The 23,957-nt window shown below is 39.0% G+C and overlaps 3 protein-coding genes across 3 annotated transcripts; 2 read left to right on the plus strand and 1 right to left on the minus strand.

Annotated features, from left to right (window-relative positions):
* Positions 1 to 384: 384 nt before the first annotated feature.
* LOC6561833 lies at positions 385 to 1,534 on the plus strand. The gene is made up of 2 exons (XM_001988783.3): positions 385 to 1,170; positions 1,232 to 1,534. Exons 1-2 carry the CDS (start codon positions 427 to 429, stop codon positions 1,466 to 1,468), a joined length of 981 nt encoding a protein of 326 aa, XP_001988819.1. The 5' UTR covers positions 385 to 426; the 3' UTR covers positions 1,469 to 1,534.
* A 421-nt stretch (positions 1,535 to 1,955) lies between these two features.
* Positions 1,956 to 3,542, plus strand: LOC6571364 (histone H3.v1). Its single transcript, XM_001997530.3, has 4 exons — positions 1,956 to 2,057; positions 2,130 to 2,234; positions 2,309 to 2,494; positions 2,677 to 3,542. Exons 1-4 carry the CDS (start codon positions 1,978 to 1,980, stop codon positions 3,464 to 3,466), a joined length of 1,161 nt encoding a protein of 386 aa, XP_001997566.3. The 5' UTR covers positions 1,956 to 1,977; the 3' UTR covers positions 3,467 to 3,542.
* On the minus strand, positions 3,525 to 4,393 carry LOC6571723. The gene is made up of 2 exons (XM_001997864.3): positions 4,163 to 4,393; positions 3,525 to 4,103 (listed from the first exon to the last, which is right to left on the minus strand). The coding sequence occupies exons 1-2, from the start codon at positions 4,331 to 4,333 to the stop codon at positions 3,546 to 3,548; spliced, it is 729 nt and encodes a 242-aa protein (XP_001997900.1). The 5' UTR covers positions 4,334 to 4,393; the 3' UTR covers positions 3,525 to 3,545.
* Between the last annotated feature and the right edge of the window lie 19,564 nt (positions 4,394 to 23,957).

Below are 23,957 nucleotides of genomic sequence, written 5' to 3' on the forward strand. Positions count from 1 at the left end.
AGTCGGACAAATCCTTCAACATTTTTAAAGGACTTAGTATTGTAGAATCGCAAGAACTTTTCCTATCGAACTGCATTCCGTGATTTTGGGCTCATCTAAGAAGTCGAAGTGTCACAAATAGGCAAAAAAGCACTCTTTTAGGGGCAAACAAATGATTTTAGTTCGACTAAGTCCTTGCAGATTTCGAAGGATTGCAATCTATCAAGCTCTCAATCTGCGCTCGTTCCAAGTTTGGTAGCTTCAGCTTTAAAATTACAAGCGAATTTTCATACTCCTAGCTATTTGACAGATTTAATTTTTGAACAACGCCTATGCAACCTTTCACATAAGCGTCACTTCAAATGAGATTGGAATTTCGTAGCTACGAAATTGTTTTGGAAAAGTAAAATCCTAAACTTCGAGCAGTGTTTGGGGAAAGATGAACAAATGCGCCAGCCTTTCCGTAAAGCATCCGTATATATTGCGCTTCTGCTAATATTCCAGGCAATAACCGGATTGCTGATCATAATCGTGACTGGCCTCTATCAGTCGATCTTGTCCAGCTATTTGGAGGACATTGAGCGATGCTTGTTAATCAGCTACCTATTCCACTTCTATATCTTTGGCGTCCAACTGATTGTCACGTTCCTTTGCAGCTTGTCAATGTGGAATCGTTTGTGGAGGAGGCGCTGCACGCCCAACGTTCGACTAATGATCTCCATTTGGCTGTTCTATTCCTGCGTCATAATTGCATCTGGCTTTGGATCAGTATGGAATCTCTACCACAACATCGATGTGCTCGAAGACTCTGCAGCGAATTCACTGCTAAGCGGCATTGACGAGTACTACACGACTCCAAAGCGGAAGCTGCTATGGGATGCACTGCAGCTGCGCAAAGAATGCTGTGGCGTCTACAGCTACAAGGATTGGATGGATGCCGACTGGATGCCCAAGCAGACTGACGCCAGCTCGCAGTGTCGCAGCCGAACCGTCTTGGCACCCATCGCCTGCTCCAAGCGGAGCGCCGAGAGCAGCTATCTGCAGGACCTCAGTAGCAAGGATCGGTCAGCGATGCCATCGCTATCAGTCGACTCGATTTACACAAATGGATGCCTGGCGGGATTTTCGGCTGCACTTTGGCGATACTTTTACATACTGCTCTTTCTGGTGCTGATGGCCTTAAAGTTTCTGGTAAGCTAGCGATCTGCACATAATTTAAAAAAAAAACATTAATTTTATAGGTGCTTTTTAGATTTTCATTTGCTGCTTCACGAAATACGTCCTGCAACGCCAGAATACCGGCGATGGCTGTGATAATGGGGGTCTCATCGACGAGGAAGGGCATCCGCTGGTCATGGTCAAATATCCGCGCAATGTGCGCTGCGTCATCATTGGCGAGGACGACCTGGCTTCCGATGTGGCGCCCGACTCTTTTTGCAATTGCGAGGAGGCCGGAGCCGGAGAAACGTGTGATTACTGCGCAGGATAAGCCAAAGAAAGTTACACATATACAAGCATATATATTTTGTCTTTATTTCTCTTGCACTTATTTATTTATTTACTGTGTTTTATTACAAACTGTGAATTTATTTTTAAAAATCAGTTAAAATCTATACAAATTAAATATATAAATTTTATATTTATTTTGTTTTTATTGCTCTAATTTATTGTTCATCATTGTAAACTATCAAGTTATTATTAATGTTAATACTTAAAGTTTAAGTTGTTAAGAGAAAACTATTGTGTAGTATCTGTTCAAAAATTGTAACACTTTTTATGGATGATTTGCTATAAACTGCTGCTGTCAGTGGGGAAATGCTATAAACTGCTCGTCCTAGAAATATGACATGTGAATTTCTTTCGTTTTCCAGCATTAATTGAGACTTATGTGTTTGCAACACTGCTTTTCGCAAAATCACAATTACTATACCACTTTTTCGATTGCAAGCTGCAAGTGAAATAAACTTGATCTCTACGGAAATAAAAGGTGCAATTAAAATGTTTCCAAATGTGCCACATGTTGTTGGGGACGATGACGATTTGGGCCAGACTAACGACGAGCAAGAATTGCTGAATGCGTGAATATTTTATACAATATATATATTCCTGTCCGAGTTACAAATGATTTTCGCTGCCCTTACATAAAACAGCAACTCGAATTGTGATCCCAACTCGCGGGACGACATCGCAAAGACATCCGACTCAGAAACATCCGATTCATCGGAATCGTCAAATGAGGACCAAAATGAAGCCGAGTATGTTTTTATTTCTTCCGATTTTTTCTTGGATATACACAAATATATATATATATATATATTATATTTCATAGGGGCAACAATTCACATTATGATACGACAGAGGAGCCGGTGGAGGATGAGGAGGAACAGGTGGAAGATCAGAATGAGCAGGAAAAGCAGGATGCAAATGATGGGGAGGGGAATGATGAGGATGAAGATGAGGGGGAGGAAGAGGAAGAGGATTGGTCCAACCATATCTCTTATATAGATCGCACTCCGTGAGTATAATTTCAACATTTTTGTATTCGAGTCAATATAGAAAACATGGTTTTAAAACTATACTGTTGACTTTGGAATATATCGGATATATATATCGATCGACTTTAGAAAGAACGAGCTTAATCACATCCCTAATACAAATATTATTAATTATTATTTGATTGAAATTTGAAAATTGTAGAGAAAGGGGTTTTGCGGAGGTTTCCTCATCGAAAGAAGTCTTCGGCATTCCTACGAATTTCATAGAGGATTATCCAACCGAAGATGGGAGCGTAGAGTATTTAAAAGAAGACGTGCATCCCGAAAATGCCTATGCGCACTCCTTAATTGATGGTTTCAAGAATAACGCGGACCTGGAGCCGATGGAGGTCAATACGAATACCCCACCTATTAAAATAGACGACTTGGAGTCGTTGTCAAACCAACCAGTCGAGGTGCAGCCAAATGGTGTGGAACTGCAGACGAGTGGGGAGGTGGAGTCAAAGGTCGAGGAGAAGAGTGTGCGCAAGCCGAAGACAAGCGGCAAAGCAGCGCAGTCAAGGGACACTGCAAATCCCACCATGGAGGAGTCATCGGCGGAGTCGCGTCGCAAATCGCTGCGTTCGGCATGTCGTCCTGCGGCTCCAATTGAATCCCTGCCAGCAGCTAAGAAAAAGCGGTTGCGCAGACGTACCCTCAAGGCGAAGGACTTCTCGTTGCCGCCACCGACAACAACAGCAACCGCATCTGGTGCTCAATCTGCGGCGAAGCGTACCAGACGCGTACCAGTCGTCAACAGATCCATTATGCAGGTGCAGAAGAAGTCAGGGATGCAGCTGGTCCGACCCATCGTGGTGACCGATTACTTCACCCAAGTCTCGGCCACTTTGGTCAGCGAGCGGGTGAATCTGTTGCCATTTCTGCACCTGCGCGCACAGGTCGATCGTCTGGTGGCCGAGGCGCTAGCAAAGTCCAAAATACAACGCAAATAGCGAGTCCATAGTGATCCATAGATCCAAATTGTGTTCTATATATTCTCAGTTAAATAAAGTATAAAAAGAAATGCAATTATTAAGGCTGCTCCTCATCAACATCATTATCGTCGGGGAGGCCACTCTGATCTTGGTCAGATAGATCGGAGACAACAGCGCTGCTGGTGCTGATCAAGAGACGGCTGGGCATCTCTCCAATCGATGGCATTGAGTTATTCGACGACAGACCACTCAGGCTGGAGAGCGAACTGTAGTCCTCCTCCTCCTCCTCGCAATTCAGGCCAGAGTCGCTGCTCATCAGCAATTGGGATGGCGATGGGGATGGGGGACGATTATTATCCCGATTGGGTTGCTCTTGCAGCGCACGCTTCGCAAGAATTTCGCAGTCGGTGTCGACACCGATGGCCTCCCGCTTGCGGAGCGAACGCTGCTCCCCCTCCGCACTCCAGTTGAGCTCGTGATGCACCTCAGCCTGCACGATCATCCGTATGGGGTTAGTTGGCGGACTCTCGTTGTCTTGTTCCAGATTTGATGGCCAATTCGATGTTGTTGCAGTTGCAGTTGCCCTTGTTGGTGTTGTCGGCTGGTGGCCGATCATCGTCGAGTTAACCATTCTTTGGAACTCAATTTCGCTTTCCTGCACAAAATATATTTAATTATTTGTCATTATTGTTTGACCCTTATTTGTTTAGTTACCCGAAGTGCGCGCTGAATGTCGAAGCATTCCCTGCCATCGACGGATTCGTTGGACAATTCCATGGCCTGCGCCAATTGACGCATCTCCCCCACGTTCATGCCGTCCTCGTACAGGCCGGCGTCGCAAAGCATCTCCTTCAATTGATCAAATGTTTCACTGCGCAGCTGCATGTTTTCTTTCTTTTTCTTTGGTTTTCTCAGCTCACATCGGTTAATAAGAAGCACCGTTATTTGAACACTCGACACAGCCCCGGCTAGCGATGTGCGTGATTCAGTCATAGAACTTATCGATATAATCGGCGCTTATGTGAATATCGATAGTTAATTGTACGTTGGAGAAATAATTACATATTCATATATTTATGATAATTGGATCGAAGCCAATTTACATCAAGAATGTATTTACTTAATCGGATCGTAGATTTCCAAAGCTTCAAACAAATGTAAACATATGCGAAAAACATTTGTATATTTTTCATTGCATACTTTATTTATTTAATTTGCAATGCAACGTGTATAACTTAAAATAACGTGTATAATTTAGGTTATACATGTAAATTGGTACTGTGCATTTAAGATGCAAGCAGTTTCGAATGTAAGGACTTACATTATATTTTTATAAAGAGAGACTGCTTCTCCAGTCTATATTTTCATAGCTGTTGCGCCCCAATTGGGCCAAACAAACACCGCAGTCCATTCTCGCATAGAAGATTAATTGGTTGCATACTTTCAGGTGAGTGTCTTATTGAGCGACGAGCTTTCGCTTGTGCAGCATAGAGCTTGTGACAGTTAGCACATAAAGCTCTTAAAATGAAAGCTCAGAAGCAAATTTAATAAACAACTTCGCAAAAACAAGACGTACAAATTATATTTTTATGCATACGTTTTTTGGGGGTTGGGTGGGTTGTAAATTTTGTGAAGCTGTTTTTCACTGCTATAACAAATGCGTCTCTGTCCGCTCAATCTGCAAGGTTAGTTGCACTTGTGATCCCCGAACTCTGACACCCGACGCCAGACCGACAACTAATGAAACCAAAGTTAGATTTGAACAAAAACTCAAATCCCACTTGAAGCCAGCTTAACTTTTTTACACTTCTGCATTCATTTGACCCCAGGCGAGGGTATTTTTAGAGTACTTTGTAAATGGGAAACTTTACTTTTAGCATTTCCTGCTAGTTTATATATCTTATTAAGATGGACAAATTATAAATATAACTAAGCTTTCAATTGTTTTTTTTTCCACAAAAGCTGACAACTTGTGTTTTTTCCCCGGCTTAGGCCAAAATCGCAAGAAGTTCCTTCAAAATTGACTACAAAATATGAAAAACAATCTAAAACAACTTTACCGAAACAGTAACTCCTCGAAAAAAAATACAAGTCTAAATCAAATTAAATTCATTATTATTTGCACGACTTTAAGACAACTGCTTTACATTTAATTAAACCATTCAGTTACTAAAAAAACCGACTCGCTCAGAGCGAACGAGTAAAAAGCGCTAAGCACAAATATTTACATAGCTTTTGTTGCTCCATTGCAGTAAATCTTTATGCAGGCATATAGTCATATAGTCATATTGTCTGCTACAACGTATAAATTTGCTTGGACAATTTACAGGCAAACATTAAAAAACCAAACAAAAAAAAAAAAAAACTCTGCCAACCGTTTTTGTGGTAAAAATTATGCTATAATTCAAAAACAGCACACACACACTCAGACCGTTCATTAGCACAAAACCCACACATTAATATCATGTGTGTGTGTGTGAGTGTGAGTGTGTGTGGGATTGTGCTAATCTTAAGGGAGTGTGTGTGTGTGTGTGTGTGTGTTTGTGCGGGTGTGTGTGTGTGTCTCTTAGTCTTTTTCAGTGTCTTCGTATGTTTCGGTGTTTGCGTTTGTCACCATAAGGGATATAAGCCATGTTTTTCCAACCTACACTCAGAAAAAATTTACTTTAACATTTAGAAAATCGGACTAAACTAAATTGGCAAACATATTATAAAAATTCTCTGGTTTTTAGAAATAATTTCTGAATACACGAATAAAATATGCTAAAGTTAAATGGTCTCTTTTTATATTTATTTTTAGATATTTCTAATAATAGAAAATATTTCTAAAAATTATAAATGCAAACATTTATTTTTAGAAAGAGTCTTTTTGAAATTGAGAAAATAGTAGTGAAATTTTGGAATTTTAACTCAGGAAGTGTTCCGAGTTCGAATCGTTTTTAAGTTAATAGAGATTTCACATTAATATGTGTATAAATTTATAAACAATTTAAAATGTTTGTATAGTTGAAGTTATAAAATATCAAATTTTCATAGAAGCCTTTTTTCCGAGTGCTTTTATATGTGAGTCTGAGTTTGACTGTCTGAGTGTATGTGTCTGAGTGTGTGTGTAAGTGTGTGTGTGGGTGTTACTTTATGTTGCGACATAGCTGCAGAGAAAAAAGTGCAAGCTTTTTGTTCCTTAGCCGGCTGTAGCTGTAGCTAAGCAAGGACCTACCGAGAAGGACACGCCAACCAGGCCAATTTCAGTTTCGGTGATAAATTTCGTATAATAAAGAAGACATTAAGCAAACGCTGGCGACAAGGACAACGACAGCGACAACAAGGATCGCCTGCTGCGCTCTGTCAATATAATCCACACTAACACCAACACCAACACACACATCAGCACACACACACACACAGACACACCTTGCAGCAGCAGTAGCAGCACTAAAAATAATATTATGCTTGCTTTTCAAAATGTATATTTTAGTGTGTAAACGCTTTAGCGTTAATTTCCCATTCTTTTTTTATTCTGTTTTGGTTTTTAATTTGGAATTGTGTGACACAATTGCCTTAAACTCTTTATATTCGTGACTTAAATACTTGTTATTTTTGCAGTACATTTAAAATCGTAAATGATCCGCGTGGATAATCCCTTCCCGTAAATAACTGTCTATCGCAGTGCGATGAAAAGTAAATGCCATTTAATATTTATGCAAATTTATTATTGATTTTGACTTTGATTATAAACTGCAGTCCGGTAAATATCCTGCTTGGTGCCCAAAGGATTTGAATTGGACATTGCAAATGGAGCATTTTGATTTTATTTCAATTGCTGCAATTCGATTATTGGTCAATATAAAGTTGCCAGCTTATAATTTACTTTAGTCCGTTATTGAAATAGTTTGAACATAATATTTATTGATTATTTAAGTTTAATTACGTGAACTCATTTCTATATATTTTAATATTCTACTTGTGCAGTTTTTGTAATCTTTATTTAACTATAAGCTTATTGGAATGAGTAAAAATTAAAATATAAAATAACTAAAAGTTGATAATTTTAGATATTCCACAACATCAAACTCAAATTGTTTATACTTAAGATAGTTTCCTTAATATTTTATAATTAAACTAGCTTTTTATTCTGGTATTTTTAGTTAGCAGAAAAGTGAACAAAATTACATATGATTGTGCCTTAGTGTTGCACAACAACAACAACACAAACCGGAAGTGGGCAACAAAAGCAGTTGAAACACAACACACACAAACACACAGGTGACAGGCTCACAGCTGGAGATGGGATAAAGGAGAAGAATGCTGCACGCAGTGACAAAAACAGTTGTTTCTGGCCAAGCAGGGCTTAGTTGGTGTTTTCTTTTTTGTGTTTTGTGTATTTGCGTTTGACACTTTTGTGTGTGCAGCAAAAGCAAAGGCGGAGCAGACAATCAAAATACAACGAGGCAGAGACTTAAAAGTGGCAGGCACATTAAAGCAACAAACTAGCAAGCGCAACGACGACGAACAGGTGGCAGTAGTAAGTAAGGGGAGGGCGGTGGCAGTGCAACGCCGCTTACAACGACCACAAGGCAAACACAAGCAACGAAAACAAAAATAATGAAAAGAAATAACAAGAGACAAGCGACAAGCGACAAAGTTGTTGTCGGCATTGGTTGAGCGAATTGCGAATTGCCATTTGTGGAGCGGATCCTTAACTGGACGCACTTCTGTTCTATGTGCCGTGCTGCATGTGCCATGTGGCAAGTGGCATGTGGCTAGTGGCTTGTGGCATGCAGTGCTTAGATAACAGTTTTTGGCCACATCATGCTGCCAATTCCAAAACCAAACAAATATTAGCTGCAACACACGCAGCTGCATATTTTGTGTATCCTTTTTTGTTGTGTCTTCAACACACACACACACAGACAAAATGTACAATTACATATGCAATGCCAAACAAAAGACAAAAGCGAAACGCGTTGAGAATTAAGTAAAAAGGCAGAACGCAAGAAAAATGTGGCAGAAAATGCAAAAATGAAATGCAACAAGCGCAAAAAACATTTTGCTTCGTTAAGTTTTTAGCTTGCATGGGAAAACAACAACAATGTGTTAATGTACACACACACACACACACACACACATTCATATATAAGCACACATATAGCAATTGGCAAATGCTCAGGCACACACACACACACACATACACCCACACATGGTGGACGCATGTGTAAATGGAACCACAGAAAATGCAAAACACATGCGACGAGCGAAAGAAGCAGACAGAGTAGAAAGAGCAGAGAAAAGCAGGCCAGGCGGGCGGAGTGGGGAAGAAGAAAGACAGAACTTTGTCGGAGCAACATTTCAGCAAGCAGCATTATAAGCTGGCGGAAAGGGCGATAAGAGGGAGGGGGGCGGAGAGAGGCGGCATGGAGACGTTACCGCCGTTGTCAAACACAAATGCAATAAAATAAGTAAGATAAAAAAAAAACAAGTGAGAATTTTGAACTCGAGTGAGCTCGATACGTGATACCCTGTTATTAAATTACACACATTATTCCAGTTTTATTGCTGTATATCCCTTCTAAAAGCTTTGTCCTCTCCAACTTAACCGGGTTGGAATTGCTCTCATTTCTTATTAGTAATGAGAATCTTCTGTCTACAAATTTTTGGTTTTTATTTGCTATCGGAAAACGATATTTATCGATAATTGCGAAACAGAGTCTGCTATCGATTAAATTAAATAAACCTGATATAATATATGAAATAAACCTGATATGATTGAAATCTCCACATTTTCTAATCTCTGCGATCTGCGAGTCATGATTCGAGTTGATCCTGATCAAGAACGTATATACTTTATGGGGTTGCAGATGCGCCCTTTTGCCTGTTACATACATTTGCACATTGCTATTATACCCTTTTCACCCATTTTCATATAAAAATAACACATGGACGAGTAAAGAAAAATGCATACGAATACGAATATGAATGGGAATGCGAATGCGAATGTGAATATGGATTCGAATATGTGGCAAATTTAATGCGAATGAATGGAGATATGTGGCAAATGGGGAACGTAGCTGGAATTCACTGGATTAAGCACAGGTTAAATTGAAAAGATTCCGCTTTACAGTTCTGCTTTCGATTGCGATAAGCTCCAATTATTTGAACTGTGATGCCCTCGACGATAATCTAATGAACGTAATAAGGTTTATTTTAAGCTTGTTGTAGCATATATGAAGCCGGCTTTAATTTGGCATATCTCGCACGATATTTTAAAATTATAGATATATATATATATAGACATACTTTGCCATACCATATCGATATACTTTTAGATCGGCAGTGATGTTGTTGTTCCGAGAGAAAAGTTATGCAATGAGCGAGGTGAACTCTCTTTTATTTTTTGCAATAGTTGCCCAACTTGTTCTGCTTGTGTTTTTTAGTTGGTTTTTTTGGTTGAAAGTAAAAAAATCGATTAGCGATAATTGATTACCGAACGCAATGGGTATAATGCGTTGCGGCTGCTGCTGTTGCCGGTAAGTGCATCCTTGCCTTTTATTCAAATTTTGTATTTATTCGTAAACAAAATTAAAAAATTGCAATCGTATCTGAATTTTCAACCGGCCAACAAAATATGTACAAGTTCAGATTGCAGCAAAGATATATTTATGTAAATAAGCATATACATATGTGCTATATGTGCCACATGCAAATCTGTCTCTCACACACACAAACACACATCGAGTAAATTTCCTTGCATTATATTATGCTCTGCTTTTCACTTCCATCATTTGCTAGGCTTCCCCTATTTTTTTTCCGCTACACATTTTTTATTCTTGCTCACATTTCACTGTTAGTTATGTCTGCTTGCGGGCTGCTTCTTTCTCAGTTATTTATGTTGTTTTGCATATACTCTTTTTTTTATTATTTTGCAACAAAAAATAAGGAAACTAAAAAACAAATTCATGCATTTGTTTTAGTGTTGCAGGATTTGCGTTAAGCATAGCATACTATGAACTGCCGCAGGGAATATGTGTGTTTGTGTGTGTGTTTCTGGGTGTGGCTGGTAAATTAGTAAACAACTGCAAATGTTAACTCTGAAATTAGCTCTTGAGGCAGGCTTTAAGCTCAACTGCACTCACTTTAAATGACATTTAAACATTTTAATAAGCCTTACTATTTACTTATCAATAAATAGGTGTCAAGTGAAATATGTGAAATGCGCTTTATTGAATTCAAAATCAATTGCAGATCATGCAAAAGCTTAAGTAACAATCTTGTTGTTAAGAAGAAACACTGATTCTATTAACCAAAACATATTATTGAAGAAAATCAAATATTAACAAGCTGACTATTTACTTAAGGATATCTCTGACTTGTGCAAAATTAAATGTTTTTGGATAATCCGAAAAATCGATCTAATCTTTAGCATAACCAACAATTGTTGTAACTTGTGCATAAATATTTTAAACACATGGTTAAATTTGAGGCGAGGGAGCACTCAACACAAAGGGCCGATTCTGGTACAGACAACGGGCAACTGCTAAAGTAAACCCAGAGGCTGCCACACATCGAATAAACAGCTGTCTATCGCAACAACAACAACAACAACAACAACGACAACAAAACAACAAATAGTAAACAACAGAAAACAACAAGAGCAGCAGCAATAACAAAACGACAACAAGCTTCAGCACTTTTGCTTGAGCTGCAGTAAGATATTTCTCTTTTGCATATTTTGCCCTGCTCTTGCCACTTCATCTGCACAATTTCTATCGGTTTTCAGCCATTTATTTGCATTTCCCATTTGTGTGTATCTCTCTTTCTCTCTGCTAGTCTCCTTTTTTACACGTCTGTGTGTGTTTCTTAGAATGTGCCCTTTAGTCATGTTTGATTTGCAATTTCGCACAATCAATGCTTAAGCACAGTCGACAAATCCCGAAAATTGCCAATAAATTTGTCCTATTGACTGTGTTTGACTACAACATTTGCTGCTGTGTTACGCATACTTTCGATTTGCTTTCGATCAAAAAATGCTCAAAACACAACTTGATAAAGCAAAAAAATAAAAAAATGAGACAAACAACAGACTCGCATTTTAGATTTTGATTAGCAATACCATAAGAAAGTAAGTGCCAATTATGGCAGAGATTTTGTATTGTGTGAATTTTGTCAGTGCACACAATAAGCTCAATTGAATATTGGTGGGCTCCCTATATTTGATTAGTAAATGGCGGTTTTCGCAAGCAGCTTCTCAGTTTTCCCCGATTTCCCGGTTTCGTTTACGTTGGCCACGTTTTATGTTTTCATCGAGGCAAAGGATTTGCCATTAAATCGGCTTGCCGGCTTTCCAGCACATTAGGCAGCTATTATTTGGCTAATTTTGCATCTTTTGGTAATATAATTTACACAAAATAACACACGACTGCACACACACACACACACACATACAGGCAGACACACACAGACACACACAGTCACACACATACATACACGCATGAAGGCGACTTCGAGCGCAACCATGCAATTGTAGTAGCAGCTGCTATTCCATTTTGGTCCCCTCCTTCCTTCCACTGCCCCAGCGGGCTAAATATTCGCGTGGCGCTCATACGCCGCGTGGCACGCTGCATGGCACGCTGGAGGCTGTTTAATCAATGATTTGGAAATTCCTTACGCTACATTAATTTCAAGCTACAATTTTGTTGCTCGCCAGCAGCTAAAAGGGTCTTCACTTTTGCAATTGCAGCAGTGCATTTTTAATTAACGCAATCGAATTGCTGTATGCCACACCTTGCTAGAACTTAAATATATATATATATATATACAAATATAAACACATACATATATCGTTGTTGCTTAAGCCGGTTAATCCACTCCTGCTACGTGCATGCTACATGCCACATGGCAGCTATAAATTGTATCTGAATTATGTTAATGTGAATGGCACGTGCTCAACCCTTCGATCGACGTTTTTGGCGGTTTTAGGTTTTAGGAATTATTTGGCATTAAATAAGTTTATTGCACTACTTACACACAAAAGTTTCCTGATTCGACACAACACGCTTCCCCCCCAGAAATTTCACACAGTTTTCGTTTGGCGCCCAACGTGCGTTAATTTAAAATGTTGAGCGGCGAATGTTTTTAATAGTATCTGGCTTAATTAACGAGTCAATTTACGTTTGAGTAGTCTGCAAACATTTGTTGTGCACTGTATTATTTTCAGATTGCTAGACTGTAACTTAATTCACAAAGGGTAGGCCATATACTTTGTGGCTTGCCTGAAAATAAAGTTAACTGTGCAAAGCCCCATTGAGTACTTGATGAGCATTTAAATCCGAGACGATTTAGCCATGTCCGTCTGTATGAACAAGCCGATCTCGAAGACCATACGAGCGTTAAGCAGATGAAGTTTAATTTGATCGATATAAATCAATTTCCGATTTCAATATAAAAGACAATTGTTGTACGCAATTACATAAATATATAAATATTATCGGATGACAACGGATTTTAATTACTAAACCTATTAAATAGACTAATGTCAGCAGACCTACTAGGTTCAGCATATATCCTGGTCTAGCACTCCCGCCTTGAGTATTTAAATCTGTTTAAAATGTAAACTAAAGTCAACTATAATTCTTTGGCTCCAACATGAGCACAATTTGCTGAATATATTCCAAGAAATATTTTTAAAAAAATACAGGAGTTGCATTTGCAGAATGTGGAAGAACATTGCACTTGCGTGGCTCAAACAGGACACAACAGGAAACTGGAACAACATCAGCTGTTACAACAACAACAAACAACAACAACAATAACAACAACGAGCCAGAAAGCAGCGATATTCAAAGTAAAAGCAATTTGCCTAAAGAGCTCAAAAGAGCTTGAAACGCTTTGCTCAGATAAGCGAAACGACAGCTGTTTGTCGGCGGAGGGACGAAGGCAGGGAGGTGGGCAAAGTGTGACGGTGAAATTGGTGTACATATTTAACTTTACGCTTCACAATTGCAGCCAACATTTGCAGAGTTTTTGCCACACGCCGAGTTGAGGGCTTCTTTTTTGGCCATTCTGTTTTTTTTTTTTGTGTGACTATTCACCTGCCACGCGCGACTTTTGTACGCATGTTTCTCTCTTTGTGAGTGTGCATTTCTTTTTGCACAGTGTTCGCTTGTCCAAATTGAATTTGCATGGCTAAGGACCAAGGCCAGCTGCGCTGAAGAAGGACTGAAAGTCGTCGCAGTCGACCGACGGCAATTGTCGTTCAGCCCTTGAGTTTTCTGGCGTTTGTTTTGTTTCTGTTGCCAGTTAAAATAATGGAAACATATTGTTCTTTGGATCTTTGGATTGCGAGTCGAGTTTTTCGCTGAGTTTGCTTGAAATGCATTCGCTGCAATTACATTCGCATTTTGAGGCAATTAAGCGTACCAAACGCTCTGCTTGCTTACTGGCCACAGGTGTGGCATTGCACGCAGTAGCCACAGTTATGTGGGGCATGTAGATAAGCTGGAGGAGTAGCTAGAAGCTGTCAGCTGGCAGCTGCATTGTTAACCTTTTGCCTCAATGCCCGCAATCTAAGTGGAAATAAATTGTGGCTATCCCATCTTGCTGGCCCTCACAAATGCAAATGACATGCTACAAAAGGCAACAGCGGCAATGGCGCCACCAGATGCTGCATAAAAAAAGAGAAACACGCAAAGTTGAGAAAGAGAGGGAGATAGACAGAGAGAGAGAGAGATAAAAAGAGAGATAGCGTTGTGAGGTTGAAGCAAAAGCTTTGCTGACAAGCGGCGCGATAAACCGACACAACCATGTCAAAGAAAACATTTTAGTTGGTTAGCTTGCCACTGGACTGCAACGAATGATGAGCAAAAATGTCACCAACAGAGTCACAATATTAGCCAGTGACTGTCTGGTTTCAGTGACTCGGATACTGAACACTTGTGACGCATATGTATATATTTTTAAACTTCCTTTCGACAAAGGCTTATTTAGCTTTGATAGCTTTACAATGTCAGTCCCTTATAATATTGATTACACTAGGGGTATTTCAAAAATCTAGTTTTGAACTGTATGGAGCATCAAGCAGACAAGTTACAATACGCTAATCGACTAAGAGACACAATAAGCTAAGATTTTATTCAGACATTACTTTTCTCAATATAAAAATAAGTATTGGTCAACAGAATCTGTGTTTCTTATGAGATCCTGATGATATTTTTACAGTTGATCAATAAAATGCCGGGGTAGATAGATAGGCTATTTTGTCTTTATTTCAATCTATATTCGATAAACGTTATCAATAAAGTGAAAGAAACTGTTAAAATATATATATCTTATGGGATTTGGCATGGTTCCTTGTGCCTGTTAGATACTTTTGCACAACTTCAACATAGATTTTTTCTTCTTTTTGATTGAGTATTTTATAAATTTAAAAAAATAAAACAAGAAGTGAATTTTTCAATAGCGAAGCCGTAAGATTCCTTAGAAGACGAGATTGGTTTTTTTTTGTAAAAACTGTAAGTATAATCTTAAATATCTAAATTCCTTAACTGATTCAAATAATTGTTAACAATAATTTTCATTGTTTGATTATCGAAATAAAATAATTGAGATACACATTAATACTCTTTTGGGGCGTGACTTGGCTATGCAGCATTTGAAAAGCTTCTGCTCATCTCTGGCTCGCAAAGAGTGGATCTCTTGAGTGGCTAACTGGCTAAATCTCCTGCGGTGGGACAGTACAGCAAGCTAGGCAAGCAAACGACTTGACGCTTCGCTTAACTTAAGCGATTTTTTATGCGCTGTAAAAAAAAGAAGACGATAGAGATAACGAGAGAGAGAGAGAGAGAGAGAGAGAGAGAGAGAGAGAGAGATAAAAGCAGGGAGAGAAAGGAATATTTGAAAAAATATGGCATTCAGTTATCGTTCCTCGCAATTTTGTTTCCTGTGCAGTAGTTTTCCAGCATTTAAAAATCAGCTAATTAGCAGAGTCGCGAGTGTCGAATGTCGACATCGTGTATCCGCCCCGTAGCACGCGCAAGAAAGTTGTCGCGCTCTTGCCACTTGACCAGCACAGCATGGCACAAGGTACAAATATGTCTGCAGTGAGAAATTGATTGCACCGGGTTAAACAAGCTTGAACCCCTCCCATTTTTAGTTTTTATTCCCCAATTGCGCAGATTGCATTTGAGCATAGACTGCAACTGCTCCATCTTCTGCTTTAACAATCTGGCGAACAACTTTTGAGACGGCACAACTTTCCAATTTCACAGTGCATTTTCTTTTGCTAAATTTATGTGTTCACTTCGACGCACCCACTCACACACCCACCAAAGCACTTATACCGCAATCTAATGAAATATTATCGATATATATATTATGGGGCTTACATGTGGCACAATGTGCAGTGTTGCAACATCTGTGGAGCCATCATGGAACGACTACCGAGTCCAGGATGCCGCTTGATTTAGCTATATTCTGTTGCAGCTTAGAGCTGCACTTTCTCACTGCACAAACAGAAGGCAGGTGATAGCACACCTGTAAAGTAATTGCTTGTTTAAGTTATTGTTAATGTAAGCATTATTGTTTGAATGCATTCAAATTAGTTCAGTTAGTTAATGAATATAGATTCTTAATCAGCCGAGCTGAGTCCATATAGCCATGCCCCTCTGAGTTCACTTCAGGTCTTCTGCTTTGAAGCTATCAAACTTGGCATATATCAGATTACTCATAACTCATACTCATAACATAAGTTTTAAGCTTTATGGTTCGATATAGATACAAAAATGTGGAATATTCAGAGCACAGCCAGGCATCGAACAGAAAAATGATGTAAATACAATTTGCTTAACACCATAAAATTTCGAGCTCCAATTTATATTTATATATCAGCCGATCAACTCCAATCTACACAAAGTTATTAAATCTGCGGTGTGCCAAAGTAAGCAGTTCTTGTTTTATTTTAAATCTACTGAAACCCTTTAGTTTTTTATACGCAGTTGCATTTGATTTGAAAAATCAGCTCAGCGCTTTATTCAATTGAGTTTGAATCGAAACTGGCGAAGCCTGCACGCTCTGTAAGTGTAACCCAGTTTCTGTTGCTATTGAATTGATTTCGATTTTTATGTGCATGTGTGCCAGTGGCATGTAATGGCTAGAAACACAACTACGCACTTTAAGGGCCAGGCGGTTAATTTGCCGCCGCTCAGCTGTAAATTCACTGGGCTGTATCAAAGATTTACAACTTGACTGGCCCGCACTAGAAGAAGCCGAGCTGCATTTGTGCTCGGCTGGGATTAGAATTGCCGGCTCCATCAGATGAGTTGGGCAGATGTTTTGGCCAATGCAAGTGGCTTGCATTTGGCATTTATTGCTGCACCACAGTAAAAACAACATGGCAACAGGGAACAGGGAACAGAGAACAGGCAACAGGAGCTGGACAAACAGGATGCTGTGATTGTGGCATTGACTGTAACTGTGGCTGTGCCATGGCCAGTTTACTTTGCCATTGAGCAGCTGCACTTGGCTATTGCATTGTTAGCTATTTGCTTGTGGCACCATAAGCCGACAAATTCGAATTTACACTGTGAGTAATGGCGATTGTGTCATGACCATTGAATCTCGTGTGTGCGGTATGCAATGAGTGCCGCACAAGTTTTCAATTAAATAAAGCGTTGCTTGCAATGCGCAATACGCAATGCGCATAAATGCTGCTATTTGTGTTTGACACACAGCACACAAAGATTCTCAGTCGTTCAACTGTGAATTTGTATTCAATTAAATATAATTTCTTTGTCAATTATTCATTCGTTGGGAACACTTTCAGCTCAGCACAGCGTCAGTCGTCGCCCAACTCAAACAGACAATGTGCAATCAGGCATTTATAAAATATATGAAAAACGCAAATCAGTTTCATTTATATTGTATGCAAACATAAACACTCAAACAACAATAACAAAAACATTTCCACATTGCTATTGGACTGGTCCATTTTTAATATGTACATATATATTTAAAAAATTTTTATTATTTGTTTTTCTTTTTCTTTTTCTGCGTATTTTTATATTTCAACTAGTTTTTTTTCTTCATATGTGCGGCATATTGCATAAATCAAAATACTTGTTAATTAATACAAACGAATGTATTCTCAATGACCAAAACAGGCTTACAATAGTTGAGCACTTGTCAATAAATATGTTTCAACTTTGGTTGTTTCATTCAAATATTCTGTTTTCTATGGGAAATATATTCAATTGTTACTTATAATCTTACTAAATCAAAAATCAAGACAAGCATTCGTTTAAATAAAATCTGAATTGTACACAGTATTCAAATTTATTGTTTTGAACTTACGTTCGTGGTATTACTTAGCTAGAATAGAGTATTGTGCAGTCGGGTTTTGCCATTGGCAGCGTTTATTGTTGTTTGGATGTGCCAATTAAATGGTTTTTATGACAAATAAGTTAATTTAACGTGACTGGCTAATTCCTCAGCATACCTTGCATATAAAACAAACTGGTTGTTATTTATTTTGGAGATTTAAATTTATTTAAAATTTCACTACAAAAAGCTACAAATTTAATCTCAACTTAAACTGATGTGCAAAAAAAATATGCGGCTTTAATTAATGCCATCGCTTGTGGGGCACTCGTTGCAAGTGCAACATTAGGGCCAAGCCATAAAAAGCGCGAATACTTAAATAAACTTTTGCTATTTGTGCTCTGCTTTTTCAAGTGGCACCCATTTGTTGAGCAGTTAGAACCGCAAAACCCAGCGACTTCAATAAATAATTGATAAAGCATTGCTAACAAAAAGTGTGTGTGTGGCCAAGCCGGAACCAAGAAATCTAGTCGACGAGGAAGCAGAGACAGTGAGCGAGAGAGAAATATAGAGATAGAGTGGGTAGGAGAGAGAAAGAGAGTGCCAGGGAGGAGGAAACCGCACACAATGTTGGCTAATTACTCAACGGTGCTCATTAAGAGCGTTGCATTTTCACTTTTCAACGCCTTGCACCTCGTGCGCCACACTAATGAAGATTTATGAAGATCCTTGGTGCGAGGGAGTGCTGGGGCCGGGAAGGTGAGGGTGAGGTCGTCGAGGGTATCGCGCTTGTGTCCTTAAGGTTGCAGTGAACTTAAATGACAGGCGACTGCAGCTCAAACTCGAATTGTTGCTAAAAGTTTAATGCGTTTTTTAGGTTTTCCTATTTACTCGTCAATTTTTTTTTGTTGCATGCCGGCGCTAATTATAAAGCAAACTGAAAATGAATTATGCATTTGGCAGCAGCTGGGCTGTTTGGCATTGTTCTGTCCTTACTGCAAAGTTTAATCAAGTTCTGCATATCGAAATGAAGCTAGTGAGTGGCATAAGGAATAACAAGAGACAAGACAAAACAAACATTCTTAATTCAGCATAATTCAAATTCAAATACGCCAAATCGTTTGTAGCGCAAAAAGAAACTGAAAAGAAAAATAATAAAAAATGGATAAAAACAAACCGAAATACAAACTGAAAACTGAAAGCTGAAAACTGAATGTACAGACCGCACCCCACACTCTGCCACAGCGCCAAACATTGTGTTACATTTTTATTTAATTTTGCTATCTGGCAAGCAGCTAGCAGAAAACTGTAACTGGAACTGGAACTGGCTTTGTGAGTTGCTTGATAAAAAATGCGCAAGCAAAAGCAATTTGAAAGCTGCGCTGAATACGTAAAAACAATACGAGCTTTCTTTAGTCCCGGTGCCACCATACAAACCACCCAAACCACCCAAACCACCCAACCAGCGCCCGGCCACCTTGGTCTCAGCAATGGCTCGGCTCGGACTTGGCCAAGAGGAAATTTTAAAAAATTAACTGAAAAGAAAACTCAACGGACCGTTCACTACTCTTACAGTGCTATGTGTATGTCTAGGTGTGTGTGTGTGTGGGTGTGTTGCTTGGGTAGTTGTGGCAGCTAATTTTCATTATTCTTTCAAAATGCAATCAAGAACTGTTGCTGCTGCTGTTACCCAGTCTCGGTCCCGAACCCGATCCCGGCTGCACCAATTGAAGGTGAAACGCAGCAGCAAACCGCTTATGGCCAGCGGCCCAGGTAGCCCAGCTGTGGTATGGGTATGGGTATGGGAATGGAGATGTGTTGGCATCATTACTGAAACGGACAAGACGCTTAAAGGTAACTGAGTAGCTTGCCAAATGAATGCCAAGCTTGTGGGTAGCAGCGTGACCAGCAAACACAACTGTGCAACATGTTGTTCTGCATTTAAATTGAGAAAACCGTAACTGGCAATAATTAATAAAGTGCTAATAATAAATACTTCTCAGAGCACAGCTAAAAGTTTCACATAAAAAAGTTTAAAGGTAACATCTATAGAATATTTTCCAAGTCCAACTTGTTGTTGCAATTAGCTCATCTTTCTATTTGTGCGATTATTATTTATATATGTATGTCTACTGGTAGCATATCTATTGTATTTCAGACTTTAAGCTTGTTAGTTTGCATTCATTAAAAGAATAACAGTGATTGGAAAGTACCTAAGTTCTATTAGATATACATATCTCCCATAAGTCATAATATTCTTTTCAATAGTGAATTCAATTAGACAACACTTGTTGTTGAAACTGAACTCATTCACTTTATTCAATGCATATAGTATAGACTAGTCTATTCAGCGTGTTCAATGCGGCCAACTGCAAACAATTGACTATTTTTTAACAAGCTATTCAGATGATAACTCAATTTAATAGTCAATCAAGTATGCAATCTATCACACACACAATACACACATGTCGAATAGATGTGAGCATGTTTTTATATGCATTACCTGCTGGCGAAGTTTGTCTTTGCCGCATGGTGCAAACAGTGCGGCAAGTGCAACAAAGAACTAAAACCATCCGCAGTTCATTTATATTTATAAGAAGCAGTGGTTTACCCTTAGACCTGCCACGCCCACATCTGCACTGATAGCACAATGAGTAACCGTAACCAAACATTAAATGTTATTAAATGCAGGGTAGGCAGCCAAACAATACGTTGGCTAAAACGATCGATTGCCAAAACTGGCGGAGCTCACTATGGGCTCAAGTGTTACAAGTTTGATGATATCATAAAGACTCTTAAATATCCTGTATATATTAATGCATGAGATATATACATGTGGCATAGAAGCCGTCAACCATTTTTAAAAATGTCTTAAGATATAATAATTGAAAATTTAAAATTAAATCATGGAAAAAGGGAAATCAGTAAGTTAGTTAAATATTTAAAATGAATGAAAAATAAAAATAAAAGGATAATATTTTGCTTAATATGATAGAGAGAGAATAACTAAATCTTAATGCTTCTTGAATTAACATTAATTTCCATTTAGATTTTAGCTTGCAGATATAGCTGCATAGGCAAATTAATCACATAATTGTGGATACCAAATTGTAGTTGTCACTTTCGCTTAGGCCATATCAACGTGTACTTTGTTAAGTAGAGTGCATCCACATATGTGTATTGAAAAGTGGCATGCCTCATTTGAGCCGTGTGTGCATGTGGTATAACCAATTTGATGGGTTAGAAGCACGATAGCCGCAGCAACAATGGAAGGCAAAGCGACTGGCTTGAGGCTATAGTCGAACGTCAGGCTTGAGTAAGTCCTGGAAGAGGCAGTGGCAGGGATGGGCGGAGTGCATTGCGAATTGTGTCAGACACATGAGCACACATACAGATATGTATGTAACTAGCGAAGAGAAGCTAACTAATTTAAACGGCACCATCGTGCCCCATAACCCCAGAAACAATGGTGCCAAACGGAAGCCAACATCCAACAGCCAACGTCCAATAATGTTCATGGGGGAACAGTCGTTGCAGTGGCAGCGATAAAGACAGCAATATCGCTGCTAGTCTGGATCTCATTGTAGCTCTTTGTTTGCTCTGCCTGTGAAATTCAACGAATTAATGCCACTTCGAAGTGCCACAGTGTGTTTGTGAAAATGTACCACAATGCGAGGCAAAGTGAAGCGTTCTGAACACCAGAGAGAAACGCTGCACTTTGCCATCAGCAGCCACTCGCATTGAAATATGGCCAAAAGCACTGGCAAAGTACCTGCGGGCATTTTTTAGATAATAGATATTTCCAACCAAATTCACACACACATACACACACATGCATACATAGGTATATATACTCGTATATATATATATGTAACAGGGAAAACTTAAAGGAAACTGCTACGTGAATGACGCTGAAAGGCAGCCAATTTTCAAACACGCGCATATTGTAAAAGTTGGCCAGGCATATGCTTTCCGGCAAAACAATGGCCAAGATGTGCAGCGAATGAAAGTTGGTGAACGGGGCTGGCTGCATTTGTCTGATTTGCATAGTTTTGTGTGCGGCGGTTGCCAACACGCTTGTGTTTGTTGCATTTATAATGTTGCAACGCAAAAGAAAAAAAATTGAAAAAAAAATAGAGGTGCACAGCAAACAAACATCGTACAGGATACAAATACCAACAGCACCATGCCCCCTTTTCGCTCTACCTCGCCTTCTCTCTGCTAACCCCCTTGCATATTTTCTGCTGTTGCATTTTAAGCAGTTGCCTGACAGAAAAACAAAAATTTCGCTATTCGCGTTGACAGCAGTTACATGCATATTATACACGCACACACACACATACACACGCACACACAAGCACACACACTATTTCTTAGTGCTGGCTCTGAAAAGAAAAAAATGTCTGCATTCATATATGAGAATATAGCGGTGTAGTTTTGCATTTTAAATCTACGAATATTAGTCAGAATTGAGAGCTGCAAAAGTGTCGATAATATAAAGCTTAAGCATTCAAATTTGCAACTTATGCAGAATTCAGACTGGCAAAAAATGCAAGGCACTTTTCCTTGAGATTGAATACTCTATGTTCGTTGTTATTTACTGTTGAGTATGCAATAAGATATACAAGTTTGTCTACATTGATAAATTAATCTTCATAAACATGACAAGAAACTACAGCAGAGGCAAGTAAGTAAGTAGCTTTGTAATTACAAATTGTCGTTGTATTTTGAGAAAGAAATTCTAGTTGGAAAAGTGCAAAACTTAAGCACAACATTTGATCGTCATGTCGCTGACTTTTGATGCCTTGTGGCATGTGGCATGTGTGTGCAAGGGTGTGTACCCTGGTTAGCATCAGCCGTACGAGTTGTGGGCGTTGGTTGCAGTGTGTACTGTTTGCGTAGCATGCAAAGCAAGCAAGCTTTAGAAAAGTGCCAAAAGTAACGAAGATTAAGGACAGTCGAGTAGCACGTTCTGACCTTAAGGAAACAGCGAGTGGCATGCAGAGAAAGAGAGAGAGAGAGAGAGAGAGAGAGAGAGAGAGAGAGTGGTAGAGTTGTGAAATATTTTACGTGCTCGCCATTGGCTGGCCATTGATTTATGCCACTTGAGTGGAGCTTCAAAGTGTCAATACCGGTCTTGGACCGGCTGAGATGCATTTTAGCCAAATTGCTTTATATATGGTAGCGGGAGCTTCCGTTATTGTTAAGTGCTCACATCGCTGGCACTTAAGGCACAATATAATAGCCCAAGCTCAAGTAAACTTTGTAACTAAATACGAGTGACCTCCACCTCCACCTTCAGCTCGACTTCATCGTGCTTGTCGAGTCCTAAATAAAACTGTAATTCCATTAAAGTCCATTACACGAAATGCTTGCCGTTGCGCGCACACACACACACACACACACACACAGACAAAAAGAAAAAAAATAATAATAAAGGTCAGTCCAGCAAGCTGCAACTGCAACTGTGGCAGCAACAAAAACAACAACGGCAACTTGAAAGAAAATTTGCTATTTCACTTGCCGCGTTGAGTTGCTGTTATAGCTGGATGCTCTTGGCAGTATAGCATAGCCTTTCAGCGTGGAAAAATAATAACTTAAGTAATGTCATTAGAAGCCGAGAAGGGATTAGATGTTTTTGGCTGTTCAAGAACTCCGCAGATATTTGAAGCATTGCCACCAAAATGCGCAACGCTGCATTTTATTGGCACTTTTGCCATCTCAATAGCTTAAGTCCTTATAAAGTTTAGCCGCAACATTAAATTAGATGAACAAAATTATTTATGTTTACAAGAAGCATTTTATTTGTAGTTATTTGCTTGACAAAATTAAATAACTATTATTAGAGTTTAAAAATACAAATTTAATGAATTTAAAACCCTGACTTCTTGTCAATTTTGCATATTCAAATTCTGATGTTTTCAAAGCAATTAAATGATTTTATATCAATACGTAAAACTGAAAAGATGTCGAATTCAGAACATCAAATTTGCAATTCCATTTAATTGTTAAAAATTTATTTAAAATAGGATAGTGAAGGAAGAATTGTAGAAGTGCAATATGAAAACAGAATATAAAACGATTCTCGAAGTAGCCTCAATGAAGTTATTGCTGGATTGCTATATGGCTATGAGTGTGTTTGTGTTGTGTTTGTCTGGCTTGTGGGTGGGTTTAGTGGGATAAACTAGTATCCAGCATCGGT

Source organism: Drosophila grimshawi, unplaced genomic scaffold, assembly GCF_018153295.1.
Source record: "Drosophila grimshawi isolate 15287-2541.00 unplaced genomic scaffold, ASM1815329v1 contig_1377, whole genome shotgun sequence".
NCBI lineage: Eukaryota > Metazoa > Arthropoda > Insecta > Diptera > Drosophilidae > Drosophila > Drosophila grimshawi.